At 47.1% G+C, this 24,075-nt stretch overlaps 1 protein-coding gene across 3 annotated transcripts; it reads right to left on the reverse strand.

The window, feature by feature from the left end:
* Positions 1-1,715: 1,715 nt before the first annotated feature.
* Positions 1,716-17,368, reverse strand: OTUD3 (OTU deubiquitinase 3). 3 transcript variants are annotated; one of them, XM_078873406.1, is made up of 9 exons: positions 17,147-17,368; positions 16,303-16,503; positions 14,914-15,062; positions 12,037-12,149; positions 11,453-11,575; positions 10,797-10,925; positions 7,949-8,054; positions 7,351-7,523; positions 1,716-4,388 (listed from the first exon to the last, which is right to left on the reverse strand). In XM_078873406.1, exons 2-9 carry the CDS (start codon positions 16,491-16,493, stop codon positions 4,203-4,205), a joined length of 1,170 nt encoding a protein of 389 aa, XP_078729532.1. In that variant the 5' UTR covers positions 16,494-16,503; positions 17,147-17,368; the 3' UTR covers positions 1,716-4,202. The 3 variants fall into 3 exon arrangements, with proteins under 3 accessions (XP_078729532.1, XP_078729530.1, XP_078729531.1); XM_078873404.1 differs by having other exon boundaries at positions 1,716-4,391; XM_078873405.1 differs by lacking the exon at positions 17,147-17,368 and adding an exon at positions 16,969-17,049 and having other exon boundaries at positions 1,716-4,391.
* Between the last annotated feature and the right edge of the window lie 6,707 nt (positions 17,369-24,075).

Raw genomic sequence — 24,075 nt, forward strand, 5'->3', positions numbered from 1 at the left:
AATTTACAAAGGCTCACTGTGGAGAAGCTTCCATTCCTCTGTCGGGAACTGGACTGGTACCGCTTGGACCTGTGTAGTACACAGGCGGTCTGGTGGACTGGTTCTGGTTCCATTCACCATGAGGGGCGGACAGTTCTCCACTCAAGGCAGGAAACTGACAAACAACAGGGAGTAGCACTCTTTTGAACAAAAGAATGAAGTGGATGTGAGAGCATGAAGGTGAGGTCTGGGAAGCTGAGTGCCATGCTACTGCGGGCTTGCCTCTATCAATGGGTCGAGAGGTGATTTTGGTTGCTTATGCCCCCACAGAAGATGAACATCAATAGAGGGTTGCAGGCAAGGCTGATGAGTCAGATTCCTGCGATGACCTGCCCTATGTGCTAGCTAAAGTGGCCCCTTGGGATAGAGTCATCCTATTGGGTGATTTTAATGCTCGAGTGGGTCATGATGTGGATACCTGGTCTGGAGTGATTGGAAGCCATGGGCCAGATCAGCTCAATAACAACGGTAGGAGGCTGCTAGACCCATGGGCTTGTAATCACCAACATGCTGCACCTGCCTGGGTATTATGTCATTAAACTCTCCCCTCCCTCAACACCCTATGGGTGATGGAGAAGTTGTGGAGAGATTGGAGAAGTTTCCACATTTGGGGACCCAAGAAAGAAAAAAGATTAGATGGAGGCATATTATAATAATTGTTGCGACATTGAAGTGTAATGTATAATGACTTATTGTTAGTAGGTCAGCTTATTGGAGAATATATTGAGTACATTGATTATATTGATGTAGTTTATATTTAGTTATTTCATATCGGTTTATTGTATGATAGTGGGTGGTTGCAGTTCTTTAGTGTCAATATACTAAATGCCTCTGTTGATATGTAAACTCTGACTTAAACATAGCCACTTCCGTGACCAGTTACATGCTAATTCCTCACATTAACATCATTCTAATCTCCCAGTTACATGCTAATTTCTGACTTTAACATCCTGCTAATTCTCTCACATTAACACAGCTTATTCAATGCTAAATTCTTCTGTTGATATGTAAACTCCTTTGTCAAGGCGCTTTTCTCCTCCCACCCAGCTTAAAATACGCTGCCAAGCTTAGCAGTGTACATCAGAGCGCTGTCTTTCAGACAGCTCTGTCTTCACCTGAGGACGACTGCTTGTGTTGTGGCCGAAACGTCGTGAGAATTTTATTGTTTTATTTTTATTATTTCCCTTTTACGTGACTTTACCGAAAGAACCAAGATGAATCCCTGCAGTCACGAAAGCTTTAAATCGAAACTATAATCCATTCAGTCCTCCCTGCGGTATGTTAGTCATGGGGCTTGTTTGACCCCACTCAACCAGTGCTAGTCAGTGCGGATGTGAACTAGGGGAGGACAGCATGGGTTCTGAAGCTACAGAATGTGGAGCTTTCAGTGTTATCGCCTCGTATTCATGGGTTTTTTCGGGGTACTGTACTGTAATCTCTTCTACATGCCAAGCATTAATTAATGGCTGTTGCACAATTCTGCACGATCTACGAAATCCTTCCTTTAAAGCCCCCCCAAACCTATCGTTATATTCAGCAGAATAAGATTATGATTCACCGTGGGCTCTTACCTGGCTAAAAACCATCACAAGAACGAATCTCAGGAGACCCTTACCTTGGTGAGAGGTCCACTATCTTTTATCCCCCGGGGTTAAACTGAATCCACAAAACTCCACTCAATGCATTTGGTTTATTTTCAAGTTTGAAATGATGTGAAACACACGCAACTCAATACTTAAGTGCTCTTCAACATCACAAGACCATTCTTATCTAGATGCGTATATATAATTTTACATTCCCCCCCATCCCCACAAATTGGCTTTTCAGAGCAATTTTACAAAAGATGTCAGGTCAGGGAAATAGTTTATTGAGATAAGATCCGGTATAGAAGTTAGAGCAATAGCTTATATACAAGGTTAAAGGTGTGGTCTAGTGTCAAGATTAAATGACTAGGGTTCAGTTAAATCAGTCAGGTCTAGGGTTATGGGATGAAGCTGTGGTTTTGAATCAGGGTTAAGGTTTAGTCATGGTAAGGTTTTAGTGGGGTTACAGCTATGATTTAAAGTCAGGTTTTAGTTTTGAGGTTAGAGTTCAGGTTTGGTCGGTGTCAGGTTTAGGAGCTAGCACTATGGTTTCGTCGAGGTTATGGGTTAGAGTGAGGATTAGGGCTAGAGATATGTTGTCAAGTCAGGATTAGTCATAGATAAGGGTCAGGGCTGTGCCCACATCTCCATCGTCCACCAAGGGCACAATGGTGGCAATTCCACATTGCTATGGTGAGAGCCAGTCTCTCCACAGGACAGCCACTGTTGACTTTCCACCGAGTGCTCATTGTTTCTGCCTTGCCAAGACATTAGGGTTGAGCGTTTACCCTATAACGGAGCGAAACAAGATGACGAAGCAACACTTTTGCGACAATAAAAATCTGTAAATACCTCTTATAGAAGCCAGGTTTTGGTTCTATCAAAATGTGTTCGATTTTATCCATTCCTATGACGAACGTTGTTCATCTAAAAAAAAAGTTATCGTCTCTTGCCACAATATCGACAGCAGTGGGGATAATGCACATTGGGGAGAAAAAAATGACAAAAGAGAAATCGACGAGGAAATTTTTGTTTTAAATTATACAAGGGACCCTTGTGTTCACATTGGCTTTTCCAGTTACACAGTCGAAGAGACGCACATTTTTACAATGGAAAACATATTTAAAACATAAGGGGCAATCCCGAGACACCAACCTAGATATCGTCGTGCGCTCGATTCGGTGCATGACTTAACAGTAACTCAATGCCGAATTCTGTAGTTCAAAGTGAACGTTTATATACGTAAAAAAAAAGTTTCCCTTTTGCACGCGAGGTCTCGTCACCAGCTGATGAAATTCAACATTACTATGGTAGCACCCAGACTATTCTAATTAAATATAATGGCAGCAGCCACTGTCAATTCCCTACAATGTATTGTTAGTAGCCTTAACTTGGTGGTACTCAATATATCCACCTGGTACAAGAAGATGATAGGTTAGTGGTGGTAGTGATGTTGATAGAGATGACAGACCTAAACATAAGGACGTTGATGTCGTAACGATTGTTAAAGTGATGCATAATGATTAATAGGTTGGTGATATCATTATTGTAACATGAATTATGACTTTGTACAAAGTGGTACCAATATTATGAACCCCAAAGAGATATTTTAAATGAGCTGAGTCAACCCCCCCCCCACCCCCAATCAGGTATTAAACTGATTGAGTCGATCGCCGAGCAGTGGGTCCGGCCGAGTGACGATCATGGTGAACCTATGACAGATGAAAATTATTATGACGCAATCAGACGGTGACGCGTCCCAGCGGTAGCAGAGGCCGCCGCTCGATGCAGAGGCTTGCGGTTCGATTTTTAACAGGCTGCCCTGGTTATTACAGCGGGTGTATTTATCATAAAATACAAGCCTCAGTTGACACGTATGTTATTTTTTATTATTAGATTATGTGTTATTGTATGGTCGCCCGCCAAAAGGTATTTGAAAGTTCTGTGTGGCCTGCGGGAAAGCATCAAAACTCATCTTCATGTGGGTCCTGCCAAGTTTTTTGCAGGACGGGGCTGTGTGTAATCCCAATTGAATGATGCGCATGGAAATATTTTCATCATTGTGGTTATTTTGGCCAATGCCAGTAAAATTGTGTTTTTTTTTCTCTCCGGAAGAATGTCCAGTTGACATCATAGATGGATATCTGTGAAAAAAAGCTTCATAGCCCATTGAATTAATCCAGTATAAATATTCTGATTCTGAAACTGATGCGGGATAGAGGGTGAGAACAAACAAATTCCACACACCGAAAGGTACCCGAGTTGGGAGTAGAACCCAGGTCCCTTCTTGCCGTTAGGCACACGTATTCCCCTTGTGTTGCCACCCTGCTGCCCTAAATGATGAGCGTATGATGATGACGATCACGACAATGGGCTGCGTCAACATCACGACCGGGATCTGAACTCACGCTGCAAATGTCGAATGCCTAGACCGCAGCAGCGATTCAACGCAACCCGAACAAAATTCACAAAGAAAAAAAATCCCCACCACAAACTTAAATAAGAATCGAGACCCAGCGATAAAGAGAGAGACCGAGAGAGAACAGTGGCATCACTGAGGTCTCTTCCATTCGACGGACTTTAAATGCTGAGCGTGGACAGCCCCTTGGTGAGAGTGACGGGGAGAGCACCGTCGGACGTATCAGCTCCGCCACCGCCACCCCCGGCGGAGTTTCCGTGCTCGCCCAGCACCCGCTGCCTGTGCCGCTCCACCTGCCGCCTCTTCTTATCGAGACGCTTGTTCTCGCGCTTCTGGCGAGCGCCGGTCTGCTGCACACGATGATGACGAGGAAGGGGGAAGAGGAGGGGGGGGGAGAGGGGGAGGAGGCCACAGAAAACGATAGTTAGTAAAAAAAAATAATGAGCAGGAAATACGTCTCACCTTCATTTATCTATCCCTACGCATAAAATTAGTACACTTCCCATTAACAACACAGCCTTCAGCAGCGTTGGTTTAGTACAAGCAACATATTTTGACAGGTTTTGACAGATAGGGTCTCATCAGCAGTCAGGCTTGCTTGAACCAATGTTGGCAATCTGCCCAGATGTGTACTGTATAGGCAAGGACCGTCTCTTTAACATGTTGGTCCTAGTTCGACACAACATTACAATTTAGATTTAGATTTGAGTTCATACTTAATTTATGGGTTAGGCCATGTAATGTTCCGACCACATTTGTGTCATGAACCCTCCTCCCTCCTCCACCCAACAGTCAACAAATTAAATTGACACGTGTTGTACAAGTGTTTCCTCTCCGATAAGTTGACAGGCAATGCTCACACAAAATTTGCTAAATCTTGACTTAAAGCTTTCGTGACTGCAGGAATTCATATTCTTTGGGTTTTTCGGTGTTTTGTGTAAAACAAATTTCAGATAGCACACACCTCCATATACCCCGCATGCATTCATATCTTTAACGTCGTTACCGCAGCTTAATTCCATCATTTTAATACAAAGTTTACATGGTAGATAAGTAAGTAAGTGTACTGTTAGGCTTACCAGCATTCGACCTCATCATATTACAGCTACTGGACCGGTAGCTACCCCTGTACAGTTTTAGCATTGGTAGATTGCGCACTGCGCAGACAATAGCGGCACTACGGTAACGCCATTGTCTCCTGGCAACAAAGCCATTGGAAGTGTGAAACAAAGCTCATGGTCGCGACTGTATAGTGCTCAGCCAAAAGCAGCGGCCTAAGGGACTCGGCAATTATGATTCCGCGTCTGGTAGACGTCGTGAGAATTATTTTTATTATTTTATTACTTCCCTTCTACGTGACTTTACCGAAAGAACCAAGAAGAAGATGGTAGACGCTTGCTAAGGCCCTTCCCATTGTGCAATCCATAGCCTGAGCTGAAACTTTCGCATCCCCCTACAGCCACTGAAAGTATTACGGTAAACAAAGTGCGCCCACTTCAACATTGTCGTTTAATTGTACAAACAATTCAAATAATTTAAAACGTGATAAAACGTGATAACATGTGCCATTTTAGTGTGAGTGCTTTATTCAGCAGTGCTTTAGTCAAAGTTAAGTGTTGCATAGTGGATAGTCCTACCATGAAAAAATTAAACGAGTTATGATGTCACACGTGTAAAATATTTTTGGGATAGCCCACACCTCCATATACCCCGCAGGATCTTATTTTGTTTGTAAAAAGTGGTATACCCCGCGGGTTATATGCGGGAAAATACGGTACTGCAGAACGGCCGAGGAGATCGTGGCTGGGGAGGAGGGTCAGGGGTAGCAGCCCAACCCCAGCCTGCCACGGTGCCACCTCGGCCGGCTGGACAATCTAGGCGAGGCCGGAGGCTCTGCACGGGACTCGGCCTCACCACGCCACTCTGTCATTGAGTACTTTGCACTATACAGTCGATAAACACTGCTATAGAATCAGCATGTGCTACTGTAGTGATAGCAGGTATCACCACAGTATGCACTGCTGCAGTGAAAGCATGTACCACCACAATATGCACTGCTGTAATCATAGCAGGTACCACTACAGTCAGTACGCACAACTGTTAGATTTTTAAGAGTAGTTTTGAAACATTTTTAAGACCCGGGCAACGCCGGGTACTTCCCGTTAGTTAACTATAAATGACTGCTTGTAAAAAAAGGTGTCAGTTTTGTTGCCAGATAAAAGGGTAAAAAAACAATTATCATATTTTGCTACTGGCAAAGGAGGTTCCAATGGTGTAAATGCTTACCCCGAGCTCTCAAATTCTGATGGTGCATTGTTTTTGAGTTGTGCGCCTTTTGGCGTCATCTGGTCCAACACCATGTGAGACTAGGCTCTAAGAAAAGCTGTCTCGGGTGTGGACCAATCAATTTCAAGGTCAATGCAAACATGACTCCTCGTAAAAAAAGGTGTCAGTTTTGTTGACAGATAAAAGGGTAAAAAAACAATTATCATATAAATCTTGACTTAAAGCTTTCATGACTGCAGGAAATCATATTATTTGGGTCTTTCGGTAAAGCCACGTAGACAGATCGCAACATTTTTTCCTGCCTCAGCAACTCTCCCGCTATATTTTTTCACCTGATGACGATTGCTTGTGTTGCGATCGAAACGTCGTGATATTTTTATTATGTTTCTATCTACGTGGCTTAACCGAAAGACCCAAAGAATTGTATTTTTAACTATATATATTTGTATTGGATTCCCGATTATTTACCGTGTGAGAAAGAACTGTAAATACCTGGTTGCTGCATTTGTACACAAACAGAAAGGGCTGACAAGTCGTAACATTTCGAACCGAGAAACTACGGGAGCTGCCACACTGGTGTAACAGTTGGGTTTGCCGTCCGTAGGTCACCGGTTCAATTCCACCTCCCGGTGAAATAGTTGAAACAATGGGGTACATTTATTAAATCTACCCCCACTCCACCCCCTCACCATCCAGCCCACTTCCGTCCACCAAAAGTTCATCGACCGGCACATCCCGTGTGGTGGTGGGGTCAAGTGTGCGTACGCTCACCCCTTCTGAGACCAAATACACCTCAAGAGCTCAAGTGGAGGCCTCTCTACCAGCAGTGGCGAGAGCATCAAGCAATTGCAGGGCTGTGCCTTTACCTTTTAACCGAGAAAATGGCACGTGGTGACTTGGGCCACTGTGCAGTCTATACATTAACGCATGCCAATCGGTGCATTCGTTACGATGATTCTATTGGAAATGGTTACGGTTTAACCAGTACCCGTTTAACAACCCGGGTGTGTATGATGCTCATGCCTTGGTGTGCTGCTGCTGCTGCTTCTGCCTGGCTCCACGCTTCCGCCTCTCATCGTCATCGTCGCAATCTCTGTCGTCGTGGGAGCTGTGCGGGAGGTTCCTCTCATCTGGTCCGCTCGGGAGGTTTGGATCGTCCAGCAGCAGCGACGAGGTCACAGCCTTTTCTACCTCATCTACACGACAGGGGGAGGGAAGAGGAGAAGGGAGAAAGATAGGTGTTAGGATGTTTTACACATACGATGTGATATCCTCTTCCACCTCATCTGCACGAGGGGAGGAGAGGGTAGTGACGGAGGAAGGGACAAACATTTTCTATATATTCTCTACGCACACGCGACAAGGTATAGTGAGGAGGTGTTTTAAGAGGTGTGGTGATGAAATGTTGAACTAAGTGTGGTGAAGAGCTATATTGCTTAGGAGTGTTTGACAAGGTTTGGGTGCGCGTAATGAAGAGTGTATGTGTTTGGCAAAGTGGCTGTGGTGATGAGGGGTGTGTGATGAGATGTTTGTGTGGCGAGGTGGTGTGTAGCAAGGTGAGTGTAGCGAGGTGGTGAATAAGGACTTGAGTGTGGTGAGGAGGTGCGTGGCATCAAGGCACCATGAGCAGACGAGGTGAGGGCCTCCATGGTCTGCAGCACGACCCCGATGGCCGTGTCTTCGTTGAAGCCCGCATCCTCAAGCGACTGACGCACCAGCAGCTCGTTCTGCAGTGCCACCACGACACCTCGTTAACAACCACCTCGTTAAGACTGCTACATTAAACAGGTGATACATTCAACAAACAGCTCATTATATGACCACATATAGGTACACGCGGGTCACCTGACACAAAGATCCCCCATACAGTCTTAACAGTCTTAACAGACTGTATCCGTAACTGACACACACACACACACGTGGTCACCCGATACATGCCGACACACACAGGTCATCTGCCACATACACACAGGGGTCAACTGAAGACAACAGCCGCCATTTCCCACTAAATGGCGGTGACGTCACCACGGCACCTGTGCCACGCCAGATGCACTTTGAGGCCACGTGAAGTTTCGAAGGCTCGCCAACAGGTCACGGGACAAACCCAAGTGCCTTGGGTTGACTGACCGGGATGACTGGCAGATGCACTAGCTGTGTCCCCTACTGTACCAACTCGCTGCATTTTATCCACCTGGTGTTCCGCTTGTTGTTGTGAGCGTTGCTCCTCTGCCCTCCATTGTTGTTAGAGGGTGACTGCCTCCAACTTACCAGTAGTGTCCTTCATGAGAGCTTCCTCCATAGAGGCCAATCTTGACATCACTGGTACCAGTCTTCGGCAAGTCCACTCAGGTGCACATCCTCCCTCACCGCATCAGTCCATCTCTTCTCCAGCCAATGTCATGGCTGTTTAGTCCCCACTATCCAGCCAAACAGAATCTGCTTGGGCATGCAGAGTAAAGCCTCTGCTGTCAAACCGGATCTGGTCATAAGCACACTGCCCAGGAATGGAAACCTCTCCACTCTCTCCACAATTACTCCATAACCAATGGGGAGTTGAGTCTGAGTGAGCAGCAATCACAGATCATCAGCATACATAACATGGTTGACCAACAGGGAGTCATCCATTGATGGCACCCGGGCATCGATCAGCCTCCCATTGTATCTGTACCAGATGGAAATTATTCCGGTGCAGCCATGGAAAGCTTCTCGAACTACGTGATCAAAGATGATGTTAAATAATATGGGAGCCAGAGGAAATTCCTGTCACACCATAAGGTGAACATGGAATGGTTCTGACTCCTGGCCACGTAGCTTTACCCGGACCTGCCCACCATCATGAAGGCCCTTAATGATTGTGAGCATAGAGTCAGGGTTTCTGAAAGCACAAAGCACAGCCCATATCCCTGGCCTGTTCATAGTATCATAGGCCTTTTGAACAGGTCAATAAAGCAAAGATCTAGGTCTTGTTGGAATTCTCTACAACGTGCAGCAGATGGACAGAGAATATGGCATCCATGCAGGACCACCCTGGTCTGAAACCACATTTGGGCTCCGCAAGCCTCTCAGCATGCCTGGCAAGGCAATGTTGAATTATCCTTTCCAGGACCTTTCCCGGCACACCGAGATGCCCCTGTAGTCTGTGCATACGACTACGCCACCCTCACTCAGCATTTCGCTTGGGAGATTCATTTCTGCCCGATGTTTTTCCTGGTTTCTCGTACTTCCTCTACAAATGGCATATCAGCTAAACACTCAGAAGGGGTGGCTATTTCTGCTAATATTTGAAGCACAGTAGCCCCAGCAGGGTTGTCCACACCTTGCCCAATGATGTTGTCTGGGCTGAGGGAATTCCCCTCCCCCAAGACCTCATATAAACACTCTATAAACTTGCAGACCAGTTTCTGGGGGTTGGAGATCAGATTGACCATTCTTCCCTTTAGGATGGTTATCGCTAAAACGCCGCAAGTAACTTTTTTTATGGAATTAAAGAGTGATTTGTGATTACGGGCTACTGAGGCAGATTCCATCTCCTTAGCAACCCATGGCCAACAATCATCCTTGCAGCACTGCACGTGTTGGGTCATGGGCTGCACAAAAGTCTAGCAGCCTCCTACCATTATTATTGACCTGATCTGGCCCATGCCTTCCAATTACTCTGACCCAGATGTCTGCTTCATGACCCACTCGGGCATTAAAGTGACCCAACAGGTATGACTCTATCCAGATGGGCCATTTTAGCTAGCACCTAGGAGAGGAGGTTATAGAAGACGTCTGACTCATCGGCCTTTTCTGTATCCTTCCACTGATGTTAATTTTCAGTGGGGGCGTAAGCAACTACCACCACCATTCCTTTCCTCTAGTTGAAGGGGAGGCAAGCCCACAGCAGCCTGGAACCATGCTCCAACACAACCTTCATTCTTTTGTTCAAAATAAGTTTCACTCCCTGTTGTTTGGCAGTTTCCTGCCCCGAGTCGACAGCTGTCCACTCCTCATGACTGGAGCCAGAACCGGTCTACCGGACCTCCTGTATTTCACAGAGGTCCAGGCGGTACCGGTCCATCTCCTGACAGAGGAGTGGCAGACTCTCCTCTGCAATGAGAGTCCAAACATTCCACATGGCCAATTCTTGAAGTCTCCTGTTCCTAGAGGAACCCCGAGAGGGGGGGGGGGGGGGGTTCAGTCTGGCTCTGCCAAATGGAGTTTGGCCAGAAGGCGTCATAAACGCCTGTCCTCTGGGGCCTCCAGCATGAGCTATTTCGGTGTTTCCACCGTGGTGCTTAGTAGAAGAAGTGTCAGATGGAGGGGTTACCAGCCCTTCACACACACTAACCAAATTACATTCACACACCCCACTCACACTACCACGGCCCACACACACACACAGCCTGCACCACTTACACACACTGGTCGCCTGACACATATACACACACACAGGGGTCACCTGACACATGCACACACACTCAGGTCACCTGACACCCTGTTGCGTGCTTCACTCTCTGAAGGGCGCCCTGCTCGTCACGCTCGGAGCGCCGTGCGGGGGAACTCGGGGAGTGATTGCTCCCACCGCGGTTACGGTTCTCCTCATCCATGCTCAGCGCCTGTGTAGACAGGGTCAGCGGGCAGGCAGGCAAGTAGGCAGGGATGGAGGGTGGGAGAGATGGAGGGAGGTCAAGCAGTTTGGACGAGTTTGATAAAGTGAGGAAAAGTGTGGAAGATTAAGGAGAGTGTTGGAGAGTGAGTGGGTGAGTGTCTTGGTGAGAATGGGGGAGAGTTGGGGGGAGAGTGGGGGGGAGAGTTGGGGGGAGAGTGGGGGGGGGAGCATGGGCAAGTCTGGGAGAGTGGGAAAGTTTTTAAAAGCGAGAGTTTGGCAGAAATATTGAGTGTGGGGAGCGTTTGGGAAAGCTAGGGAGAGTGTTATCAAGTCCGGGAGCATGTGGTGGTGTGCAAGAGCATGTGCGGGAGTGTGCAAGAGCATGTAGGAGTGTGCGAGAGCGAGCGCGACTGATTGTGGTTGCTTACGTGAGAGTTTGGGAGCGTCAGGAACGGCTATAGAGAATGTTATCGAGTCTGGGAGCATGTGGGGTGAGTGTACGTGAGCCAGCGAGCGAGTGGAGGGGCACTGGACCTTGGTGTGGAGTTTGGCGGGGCAGTGGGTGTTGTCCCCGACACGCCGCACGCTGTCGTAGTGCTCCCCGTGCCGGTACGCGATGTGCAGCTCCCGGGCACCTGCCTTGTCCGTGCCACGCACCTACATGCCCCAGCAACAACACCGTCACCAACATCAACACGATCGCCAACTACATGAACACCAACTACTTGAATCAGTCACCAATTATAGCCATCACCGACATTAACAACAATGGCATCGATATCAGCACCATCAATGTGAACACTACTGACATCAACACTATCAACACCAATAAAATGAACATCAACACCACCATTCCCTCTCCAGACCTGGGTTCAATTAAAATTACTGCAGCAGTCAGATGAACTTGTAATTGTGAGTTCAGGCCTGGGGTCTTAAATGTCTATCACCATGTAACAACACCGCTATCAGCATGACCAACACCACAACAAATACCACCATCAACATGGTCACAATCCTCATCATTACCACCATCATAAACATTGCCACTATTATGGTCACTGACCACCACTATCATGGGCACGGACCACCACCATCAGCACCACCACCACCGATCTCACCTCCCAGAGAGGTGCGTTGAGCTGGTGAATGACGACCACAACTTCATGGCTCCGAGCAAACGCCACGATGGCATCATTGCCCGCAAATGTTCCGGGTTTAGCCAGGTTCGCGACTATACATACACAAATCAAAATGTATACATACAACTGTTTAGCTATACACAAATGTAACCATCACAACAACCGCCATTCACCACTAAGGGGCGGTTGACATTACCACAGCGCTTGTGCCATGCTAGATGCACTGAGGTCACGTGAAGTGTGGAAGGCCTGCTGCCAGGTCACACAACAGACCCAGGTGCCATGGGTTGACAAACTGAGATGACTGGCAGATGCCCCAGCTGTGCTTCCCACTGGACCAACTCTGTGTTTTAGCCACACGGTGCTCTGCTTGTTGTTGCGAGCATTGCTCCTCGGTTGTTGTTGGAGGGCAACTGCCTCCAACTCTCCAGTAGTGTCTTTCACAAACCTCTATGTGCACATATACACATGTGTAGTGACTGTGGCTGTCACTGTGTAGTGCCATAAGAGGGGAGGGGCTGCTGGGGGCTCTGGGACCCTAGACAGATAAGCCCTCGGCGCCAGGCGCTAGGATCCCAGGCACCCCAGACAGTTAAGCCCCTTGGCGCCACCAACGGGGGGGCTGTGTGTGCTCTGTGGGATATCTGAGGGCGCACACAACCCCACCCCTCGTTGGGGACGAGGCATAAAAGGGCAGCTCCCTGGCGGATCGGGGCCAGTCGCAGCTCAAGACCCAAGACCCGCCAGCCAGCCAGCTTAGGACCCTGGACCCCCTCGTCCCGCTTGTCCTTGTAAGGGCCGGGACGCTGTGAGGGCCAGTGGTGGGACTCTGGGACTCCCGGCTCTACGTCCTTATAAGGGCGAGTTCCGAGGAAGCCAGAGTCCAGACCCGCACCTTGGCTGGGTCGGGTCAGATAGCCTCCCCTAGGGTAATTGTAGCCGGAGGACCCCAGAGCGTAGCCAGAGTAGTGTATCTAGGCTGTGTACCTAGGCTGTAACAGAGTATCGGGACTGTTGGAGTGTTGTATTGAAATAAAGAAGTTACCTCTACAAGTGTCTCCGGAACCCATTACAACTGTATGGTGCCGGGGCTTACGAAGCCACGGCGGATGTGTTGTCATTATGGACAGCCCGGATTATGGGGTGCAGAACCAGCCCTGGCGGGGCTGGGTGAGCGCTGGTTAGCGCGGAGGCACCGCGAGCAGTGAGCAGTGCGGGCTCTCGGTGAGGGAGTGAGAGGGAGCGTCAGCCAGCCAGGGTTACGTTAGGGCATGATACGCTGGTTGACCTGCTGACACGTGACCGGATGATATTGGAGGGGGGCCACCGGTGGACGGGGGCCGCGGGGCGGTCACGTGGTCCAAAAGAGCTCTCAGGAACCTTCGAGAAGGAGCTCGAGAGACCTGGAAGGTGGGCGGGGCGATGGCGGGGCGAAGGGCGGAGCCAGCCCCAGCCCAGGAGGATATAAGGGGGGGCGGGGGCCCATGAAGAGCTCGGGGTTCTTTGTGTGCTGGTGTTACGAAGATCCACGTCGGGGGAGAAGAAGCCTCTCGCCACGCGGTCCGGGACCCAGCTTGTGGTCCGGACCGGGATAGCGTGTGTGTATATAGATGAGCATTCGAGACCCAAGTGTAGATTGTGTTGTTACGTACCGTTGTGTAAATAAAGTCTTCTTGGTTCTTTCGGTAAAGTCACGTAGAAGGGAAATAATAAAATAATAAAAATACAACATAATAAAATAATTCTCACGACATTTCGGCCACAGCGCAAGCAGCCGTCCTCAGGTGAAGAACAGGTCTGTCGGAAAGACAGCGTCTGAATGAGCACCAACAGGCTTGGCAGCGTATATTTAAGCTGGGTTGGAGGGGGAAGGGTGCCTTGACAAAGGCCCTTCCCCTTAAATATACGCTGCCAAGCCTGGTGGTGCTCATTCAGACGCTGTCTTTCCGACAGACCTGTTCTTCACCTGAGGACGGCTGCTTGTGTTGTGGCCGAAACGTCGTGAGAATTATTTTATGTTGTATTTTTATTATTTTATTATTTCCCTTCTACGTGACTTTACCGAAAGAACCAAGAAGATGAATCCCTGCAGTCACGAAAGCTTTAAATCGAAATTTAAATAGTGTTGCTCCTAAGATAACGTCTGTGACTCAGTTGGACTCACTATACATGTATATAATACATACATGACAAATGCATATTCTTAGGTTTTTTCGGTAAAGTCACGTACCTGCGTGACTTTACCGAAAAAACCTAAGAATATGAATCCTTGCAGTCACGAAAGCTTCAAATCTAGAATGACAAATGCATTCGCTTATGCACGGGTGCAGCCCTTTTGTCATTACACTGCTTGATGAGGAGCTCCCACATTCATCAAAATAACACCATACTTCACAAAGCTGGTTATCAGTCCGGGTTGATTAAGGCAGGGAGTATATACGCTGGAAAATAACACAGTACAACAATGGATGTTGTTGTTCTGCTCTCTGCTAACACAATAATTAGATTTAGAGGGGGAAGGGCCTTTGTCAAGGCACCCTTCCCCCTCCAACCCAGCTTAAATATACGCTGCCAAGCCTGGTGGTGCTCATTTAGACGCTGAATCGATTCTAAGATGCACGCATTGATGCATTTATCATGTTATAAATTATCGATTTTAATCAGTGAATTGTTGCATTGTTGCACATGTCATGAGCATAACAATCACTTTTACACGGCATATTGACGAATCAACGTTACATTTTCTGCGTAACAATTAATTTCAATTGGAGAATTTATGAAGGGATACACCCCAGCTTGAGAGTGACAATGGATTGTACTCTGTGAATTGACCAATCAGTGATGAGTCGCACGCACCATGCCGCTCGAAGGGCACGTCGTCCTCCAGGAAGGGCTCGAAGTGAGCGCGGTGAGCGCGCATGAACTCCACCGTGTGCTCGCGGTGCTTTAGGTGCCCCCCCACGTCGCCATCCAGCTGATCGCCCAGCGCTCGGAACAGGCAGTTCCTGCACCCACCATCACAGGGGGAGGGGCGTGGAGATGGAGAGATTTTGAGAGAGAAGGGAAGTATGGGGGAGGTGAAGGGAGACACTGGGAGGTGAAAGGATACATGGGGATTTGAAGGCACAAAAAGGTGAAGGGAAATATAGGGAGGCAAAGGGAGGCAAGAAGAGGTGAAGGGGAGCAAGGGGAGGCGAAGTGAGGCACGGAAAGACGAATGGGGACATGGAGAAATGAAGGAATGATAACATAAAATGCACACACCCACTCTCACAATCTCACATCCTAACCACACTCTCTTTGACACCATCACTTCCATACTCACTCACCACCTCCACACAGCATCAAACACCCAACACACATTCAAATGCTGACCCCACTCTCTCACACACACAATCGCATCTTACTCAGACCCTGACCTCTACCTCACACACCATACTAACCCCAACACTTACACCACTTCACACACCAGGCACACCCCATATTCTCGCAAACTCACAAGCTCCCCACACATACTCACCCTGGCACGCTTCACACTCACCCCAACGGTAACAACCACACCTCACAGATGCGCTCGTCTTCTTCTCACCCCAACGGTAACAACCACACCTCACACACATACTGTTCCCACAAAATGATATACACCCAAAAAACCTCACCACCACACACACACATTATGAACCCCCAACATCTCATACAGGCATAACAGAAGCACCCTCATGTATACGAAAGCCACAAAACTTACACACTCTCACATCTCACCCACAATCCAAGCCTAACACAGATCTCACCGATCCCAACAGCCACACCTCACAGAACACCACAAACACGTTAAAACCGTCACTTCTCAGTCACACAACCTCACCCCCACTCTCACACTCTAATCCAGTGTTCTTGACTAATTTGCAGAGGGGGGCAATTTTCGCCAATAAGACATCAGGAGGGCCGCCACACATTTTAAACCATTGGGGTTTGACAGCACGATGGTGTATTTTCACATTTGTGTATTATCGGAGAGGGGGAGGTGAGGCGCACGTCAGGGGCCACACTAAAGGTCACGAGGGGCCGCCAGTGCTCTAAGCTCAACACTCACACACAACTTACCTCTACATCACACCCTCAAAAACAACCGCCGTTCACCACTAAGTGGGGGTGACGTCGCCATGACGCATGTGTCATGCTCGGTGCACCAAAAACTACCTCTCACACACTCACCCTCCAAACCCTTCTGGCCCTCACACTCACCCATCTCCTGCCACCTCGCGTATCTTCAATCCCAGTGCCAACAGCTGCTTGGAGAACGACTTGAACTCATCCACGGGGTCAACTCCAACTCCTCCTCCTCCCCCACCTCCTCCTCCCGTTGGTCGCTTCCCTCGGCGGCGCTCCTTGTTGTGAACCGCACGCCTCTGGCCCCGCTCCCCGCGTCCCGACATCGTTGCCGATCTGTTAGGTGGGTTTAGAATTATCTAATTTATGAGTTTTTATGCGATGGCGCTTTAAGTGACAGATATGTTACCGAAAAGGCGCCACCACCACGTATGTAAACAAAACTAACAATTGACTGCACAGAATCACTGTTAAATTTTAACACAACAAAAACACAAGTATAGTACAAGCGCGAGATGTTGGCGCCGTTATTGCGTGCGTCCACTGCGGTTGGAGGTCTCCCGGTTACCGTCTCGACCCCAGCCCGAGTTGCCATGCCACGTTGAATCCCACGCCCCAGTTCCTACGGCGAATGTGTCTGCCGCCCAAATGTTGTCTAACCGATGCGTAGAGATTCCTATCCCATTGCGCGAGTCCCACATCGTCCGGGGCAGTTTCTCGCAAATGAGACAAATCGCAACGCGGGAGACCCGCATGGTTTCCTCATTTACCGAAGTCTCACGCCCAACGCTTGAGTCTCACCTCCAGATGCGCTCGTCTTCTTCTCATGCCGAATGCGCGAGTTACACTCCGATATAACCCCCCCCCCCCCCCCGTAGGGTAGTGGAAGGGCGACGGGGAGAGTCACGGCCTCGGTACACGGAGACCCCCACGAGGGCCCGGGCAGCGCCGCTCAGGAAAAACCTTAGGCTTCACTCACCGGGATTGGGCCTAGGCGCTCCAATTGCTTTTCCACGCCGCTTCAGCTCCGACGAAGCGCCCAGTTGTCATTTAAGGGGATTTCCCGACACTTACAAGTTTAATTTACGATTTAAATTAAGATTCGTCTTAAACTTATCTTTAAAGTTTCTAGCACTGCGGGAGATTATTGTGATTGCGTCATCGCTACTCAGCTGATCACGTGAATTGGTGGGGTCCAAGACTCCCGGAAGTCGTTTGGTTTGAGCAGTCCACGTGATCTTGGTCTCCGGTAGATATTTAAAGGGCCACAAGAAATACAGGCCGCGTGCCCAACCAGGCTCGCCAAGTCAACTTGTCCCAGCTCCGGGCATCACGAACACTTTCGGAGCCCTACACACAAAAAAAAAGTTAAACATGCAATGTTTTTTTCCTCTAGTCAACAACAAAGTAACCAATTGTCGGGATTTAAAGGGGGAGAGGGATCCCCCCATCACTCCACTTAACGTTAGTTCACTCAAGAAACAGGCAACTAGAGTATTAGCCCAGGGTGGAAGAGTAGGCCAAATACACTCTCGATGGGCTCTCTCTAGAGCTCCCTCTAGTGGAGACTCTTCCGCCAAGTGACACAAGCAGTCATTTTCAGAGCTGCACATTTACATCAGATGAATCTAAATCTTTATTTAGGTTGAAGAAATCCGATGAGCTATGAAGCTCTTTTTCACAAATGTTCAGTATGGGCAGGTCAACAACAATACAAAAATCGATAGGAGTGTAAAATAGAGAAAATGGTAAGCATGTCACAAAATTTAAATAAATACACTTATTCCTTATATGCAGTGGCGGCTCGTCAATAGAGGGCGCAGGGGCGCCGCCCCCATCAAGATTCAAGAATATACATATACAAAAATTATATAAAAATACATAAATAAAATATTTTTTTCATACGATGTGCCGGCTGGTAGTAAGAAAAGCATCAGCATTTAATAAAAACTGGCTTTAATCGGTCAACTATTTTCTATGTTTTTCAATGTGTTTCATGCGGGGCGCCGGACAAATGGATGTCTATGTGAGACTTTAAATTTTCGGACAGCATGTGACCTGAAGCTGGTCTCTAATTGGTTTCTTAAAGATTCTCCTCGGGGCGCAAGTCGTTGCGTCCCTGGCCAATCAGAATTGGATACATGTTATTTTATCCAATCTGATTGGTTCTCGTCACCTGTCATTCAAATTTACGCTCTGGGCCACTACTGCGAGTGCGCAGGCGACACCACTTCGACACTTGCTAGGCTGATCAAATTTTTTGTGTAAACAATGGCAGCAGTTCATCCAAATTCTGTAATTTATTTACAAAAAAACCCTTTCACAAGGCTTTCGCTGGAAGAAATAAAAAAGATAAAAGATCTCGGACCGGACCAACCCGATTTACAAATCCAGCAGCAGGCCAGTGACAGAGGACGAAGCTACACACGAAGCTTCACCCGCGCTTGTTATGAGAAACGGAGGTGGCTGGCTGGATGTGATGTTAGCAATTCTCGTTTTTGTTTTCCCTGTCTTTTATTTCAAAGTGTCGGCACTGAAGTTTTGTGGACAACGACGGGGGTAAGAGACCTCAAACATCTCTCTGACAAATGCAAACGTCATGAAAGTAGCCGCAGCCATATTGATAATAGCATGAAACTAACGTTTTTATGTTCAAGTAGGAAACATGCTTTTTGGTACTTTGGTCTGAAATGTATATAAAAGAGAAACATTTATGTTCAAGTAGGAAACATGCTTTTTGGTACTTTGGTCTGAAATGTATATAAAAGAGAAACATTTATGTTCAAGTAGGAAACATGCTTTTTGGTACTTCTTTTGGTCTGAAATGTAAATAAAGATCATCAAAATTTATATTCAAGTAGTCAAAATGGTTTTTGATACTGCTTTATATTTATTTGCCCCCCTCAATAAAATAAAAAAAATGCGCCCCCCCAAAAATAAATATCACCAGCCGCCACTGCTTATATGTCCGATTTATCAAGCTTGAGCAAAGCAGCAAAAACAACAGCAAAACAGTCACAGATCATAACAAGACAACACACAGTCCCTCAATAAAATGGCACATTAACATTGAACTATCAATACACAGGTAAGGGTCAAAGTTAACAAATCAGATTTGCAAGTGTGACTATTGAGCACTAATCTTTCTGCTTCAGGATATTTTTAAAAGGAAGATAAGGTAGGAAACAAGGTTTTTCTAAAACGTTGGTGCTGCAACGGCAAAGTCTTTGTCACCTTATTAAAATTCCTGTTCGAGGGATATTTTTGTTTTTATTGATTTGTTTTTGCAACACAGCAAGAGCCCGGTAGAATGTGTAAACCACAACAAGGGGACGGGGTACAAAAACTCCGCGGACTAAAGCCCGAACTCAGCACTCCTGGGTCCAGAGATGGGGGAAAAATTGGGCTCACTTCCCCATACACATAGGGACTACGAGCAGGCGTATCGGTTTTTATATGGGGAGGGGGACAAAAATGGAAGAGGGACAAAGGATAGCAAAAGTCTCGCGGGGCAATGACCAACTCCCGTCTATCCCCTGAAGGGGGCGAGGTAATACCCCAAGCGCCCGTCTCCTCCCCCCGGCCTCGACACGCGCATTGCATTTACTACTATAATGAGCCAAGAATAATATTTTTTTCGATTTAAAGCTTTCGTGACTGCAGGGATTCATCTTCTTGGTTCTTTCGGTAAAGTCACGTAGAATGGAAATAATAAAATAATAAAAATAAAACATAATAAAATAATTATCACGACGTTTCGGCCACAACGTAAGCAGCCGTCCTCAGGTGGAGAACAGGTCTGTAGCATTGTATAGCGGATTGTATAATAGTAAATAGTATACAATTGTAATGTTTAATACAATGTACAAAGTAATATATAGTATCGTTATTGTATAGTGAATATACAGCAGTGTGATATACATTATGGTGGGTAGAATAATACATAGTGTAATATTACAATGTATAATTTATATTCTTAGGTTTTTTCGGTAAAGTCACGTAGGTAAAAACATTAAAAAGTAAAATAAAATAAAAATCACGACGTTTCGGAGGCAACACAAGCTTCCGTCTTCAGGTGGTACCGTCACAGCCACGACAGCTGTATCAAGTAAATGAGAGATTGCAGGAGTTACCACTGCGTTTATATAATGGTTGGAGAAGGTGGTGGGGCAAGGGCCGCATACTTATTATTAATATGGTAAGGTGAGGCTTGAGACTAAGAATAGACTGCATAACAAAGGCTGAGCCTTTGTTATTTTTATTTTATTTATTTTTATTTTATTTTACTTTTTAATGTTTTTACCTACGTGACTTTACCGAAAACACCTAAGAATATGAATCATTGCAGTCACGAAAGCTTCAAATCTAGAAATATATAATTTAATGTTGGCTTTGTCTATGGCAGTATATATTACGGTGTAGACTCGTGTGATGCAAGAGAATAAAGTTTAGCTGGAAGCATATTATATTTTTTGCGACATAGAATTGTAATGTATTACTTACTGTTAGTAGCTCAGCTTATTGGAGAGTATATTTAGTATACTGATGATACTATGTAATTTATACTTTAGTTGTTTACGTGGTGGTTTAGTTACTGCAGCTACATACTATTCACATTCCTTCCCTTTATTAATGTTACCCCTATCCCCTCCCTTTGATGCTGCTAATCCTGCATAATTCACGGGCATAATGACTTTAAACCCCCCGCCAAACCTCCTACGCATTTCACAAGTAGTACTAATCGCATATCTGCATTTCCCATAAATATGCTAAATTCCTCTTGATATGCAAATTATTTTGTCAAGGCGCTCTTTCCCCCCTCCATCCCAGCTTAAATAGTCGCTCCAAGCCTGGGGTGTGTCATTCAGATTCTGTCTTCTCGACAGACCTGTTCTCCACCTGAGGACGGCTGCTTGCGTTGTGGCCGAAACGTCGTGAGAATTATTTTATTATGTTTTATTTTTATTATTTTATTATTTCCATTCTACGTGACTTTACCGAAAGAACCAAGAAGAAGAATAAGAATGTCTGTGTGTCCCGCGCGTGACGTCACTCCACGTCGGCCAGCCCCCTTCATTAATAATCATGAACAGGTGACTTCCTCTACATGGACTCCCCCCTCATTAATAATCATGAGTGGGTGACGTCACTCCACATGTAGCACCCCCCTCCCCTCATTAATAATCATGAGCAGGGACGTCACTCCACATCGAACAGCCTCTCTCATTAATAACAATGAAGAGGTGACGTCTTCAAAATGGACACCCCCTCCATTAATAATAATTATCGGGTGACGTCACTCCACATGGGAGGCCGAGTCGCCTCCTCCCCCCTCCTGGCGTCAACTTACAACCCTCACTACAAAGGCAGAACCCACACATCACGCGATCTCCGTAACGCTATTGAGACATAGAAGTAAAAAGGACGTTATGATGAACAAGGGATTATAACCTTTAAATGAAATAAGTCTGTGTCACAGCGGCCTTACAAATTACACACGAATTGATGCAATGAATATCACGTCGCGGTCTGCTTTTCGCTTGCAAGTTTTAGATTTTCTGAAATATACCCGTCCTTGGACGGGCAAAAGACTAGTCTCGCGATAAGCTCCGTGGAAACCACGACCACCTAACTACGAACTCCTGCTCTCTGCCTTTACACTTGTGGAATTAAATGTTCTGTTCCCGCTAAGCGTAAAAGGGTGCCACGCCAAAATTTCCATGGGAGAGGCCAATGCTCCCTCCAGTTTTGCTAGAATGACCTACCCAGCCATACTGTCAATGGTCTGCAGTAGTGCATGCTGGAATTTTAACGAGATGCTTGATTTCAGGGCCCACACGGTTACTTCGATTGTGGTGATGAGCTTAATGCCACATGCATTATTAAAGAGGTCCTTCGTATCCGAGCAAACCCACCCGGGATGTTGTTGCTGTCCATGGAGGTCGGGTGAGCAGTCTTAAGCCGATCATAGTATTCTTGTCGGGGACAGATTTAGGCATCAAGGCATTTCCAAACTGCCCTGACTGGGACGCAATAACCAAGGTGCAAAAGGATGGACTGGGGAAGGAGTACAACTAATGTCAACAAACTTGGGGCCAATACCGAGTCGGAGAAATAAAAAATAACCTCTGTGGACTCCCGGCGAGACCAGAGTGCGGCACTCGAAGCCGCACCTGGATCGCTTACCACAACAACCCTCAACAGGAGTGTGAGAGTGTGTCTGACGTGACCTCTCTCCAACCCCTCGTCAAGTGGTCCTGCCCACCCTAGCTCTCAGCGCAGTCACTGCTCAGCACAGTCAGCCGAAAATGAAGAACCACCGACTCGTACTACAGACATTTTATTGTTTAACGCAACACAAATAAACACAACACCAAAACAATCACAAAGCAGTCAACTCACTCGTGTCACTTGGAAAATCACCCAACCGCACAATAAAGTATTGACTCTGGTGGCTCTTGCAAGCCGAGGACAGGAAAGCCTTGCAGCCTCAGGTATCTGGGCTGTGATGCAAGAGCAACTTGTCACCTCAGACCCCTGAGCTAAACTCAGGAGCAGCGTGCAGCCTCAAACTCCCGTACTCCGTACTCGACGGTACTATAATATTTGTAGTTTAAGAATATTTAAACTTCACAACATAATTGCTGTGAAGCAGAGGGTGGAAAGCAGAAGTTCACTGGGTGCGAAAAGCTGTAGATATTTTCTAATGAGCTGGAATAATTTATTTATTTTCCAAATGTAAAAAGCATAAGCAGAGCCTGTGGACGACCCCGGCATCCAGGGGTACGACGGTCGCTGTTTGCTTCCGTCTACCACGTGGTCTGCTGTTCGGCCTTTCAATCTCAACTTTTCAACAATACTTTTATGTGCTACATATAAGTAAGTGAAACGCATACAGTTGTTAATTAATTCAATTTATTTAGGATGTCTAACAAGAGCATAACATATATTATGTCGATCCATCGCTTTGTGGACATTTAAACAGTTGACACAAATTTTAACACGTAGGCTTTCGCGACCAATATCATCCATAATATAGGTTTTTGGGTTGACACAAATATTGCAAAGCCTCTCAATTATTCAACCCCACACACCACTGCCCAACACCTAAGCGCAGATCGTTAAATAACACTGACAACGATTTGCCGTAAGGACATTGCGCTGTGATTCACATTTTATACATTCATATGTGATGCCACAGCAACGGAGCAGCTCTGCCGGTGCTGCTCCCCCCTCGCAACCCCTCACACGGACACACACACACATACCCCCACGTCGGACCTCGTGGGGAAGTCACCTGGCCTCTGGGTTTTCACCCGAGAGCCCCCTCGTGGGGGGCTCCACGGTTTCCCGGGGCCAGGAAATTGGCAGGTTTCCCCCAGGTCGGATGACACTGCGGCGCCGTGAATTGACTTGAAACTACTTGGTCACGGCAAGGCCACCCGGCAACCGCAGTGAGAAAGCAGAAAGACGCGGCACAGCAGGTAAGGGGCGGGGCCACGAACGGTGGGCTAAAGGGAGACTAGGACACGGGGGGGGACGGAGCGGAACTCCAGTTGGTGGAGCATGGCAAAGATGACATGAGACAGAAAGAAACAGGGAAGCGTGATGATTGGCTGGGAGGCCTCGTCAGCTTTGATGTAAAACGGCATAAAAGCAGGACAGAGGAGCACCGAGTTGAGTTCTCTCCAAGTCAGCGATCGGGGCAGTCAACCTTCCGGCCACTTGAGCGTCCGTGAGACGCGTCGGAGCGCAGCCAAGATACGACCTTGGCGGGAACTTCGTGCAGCCTCGTTTCTCCCCGACTTCCCGCACATCCGGGCAGAACTGTGAGTACGTGAGAGAGGTGGGAATTAGCATAGGGCGCTACCTAGGGATTTAACAGAAGTTTCTCGCTGGGGAGTTCAG

This window comes from Lampetra fluviatilis, chromosome 36 (assembly GCF_964198595.1).
Source record: "Lampetra fluviatilis chromosome 36, kcLamFluv1.1, whole genome shotgun sequence".
Taxonomy (NCBI): Eukaryota; Metazoa; Chordata; class Hyperoartia; order Petromyzontiformes; family Petromyzontidae; genus Lampetra; species Lampetra fluviatilis.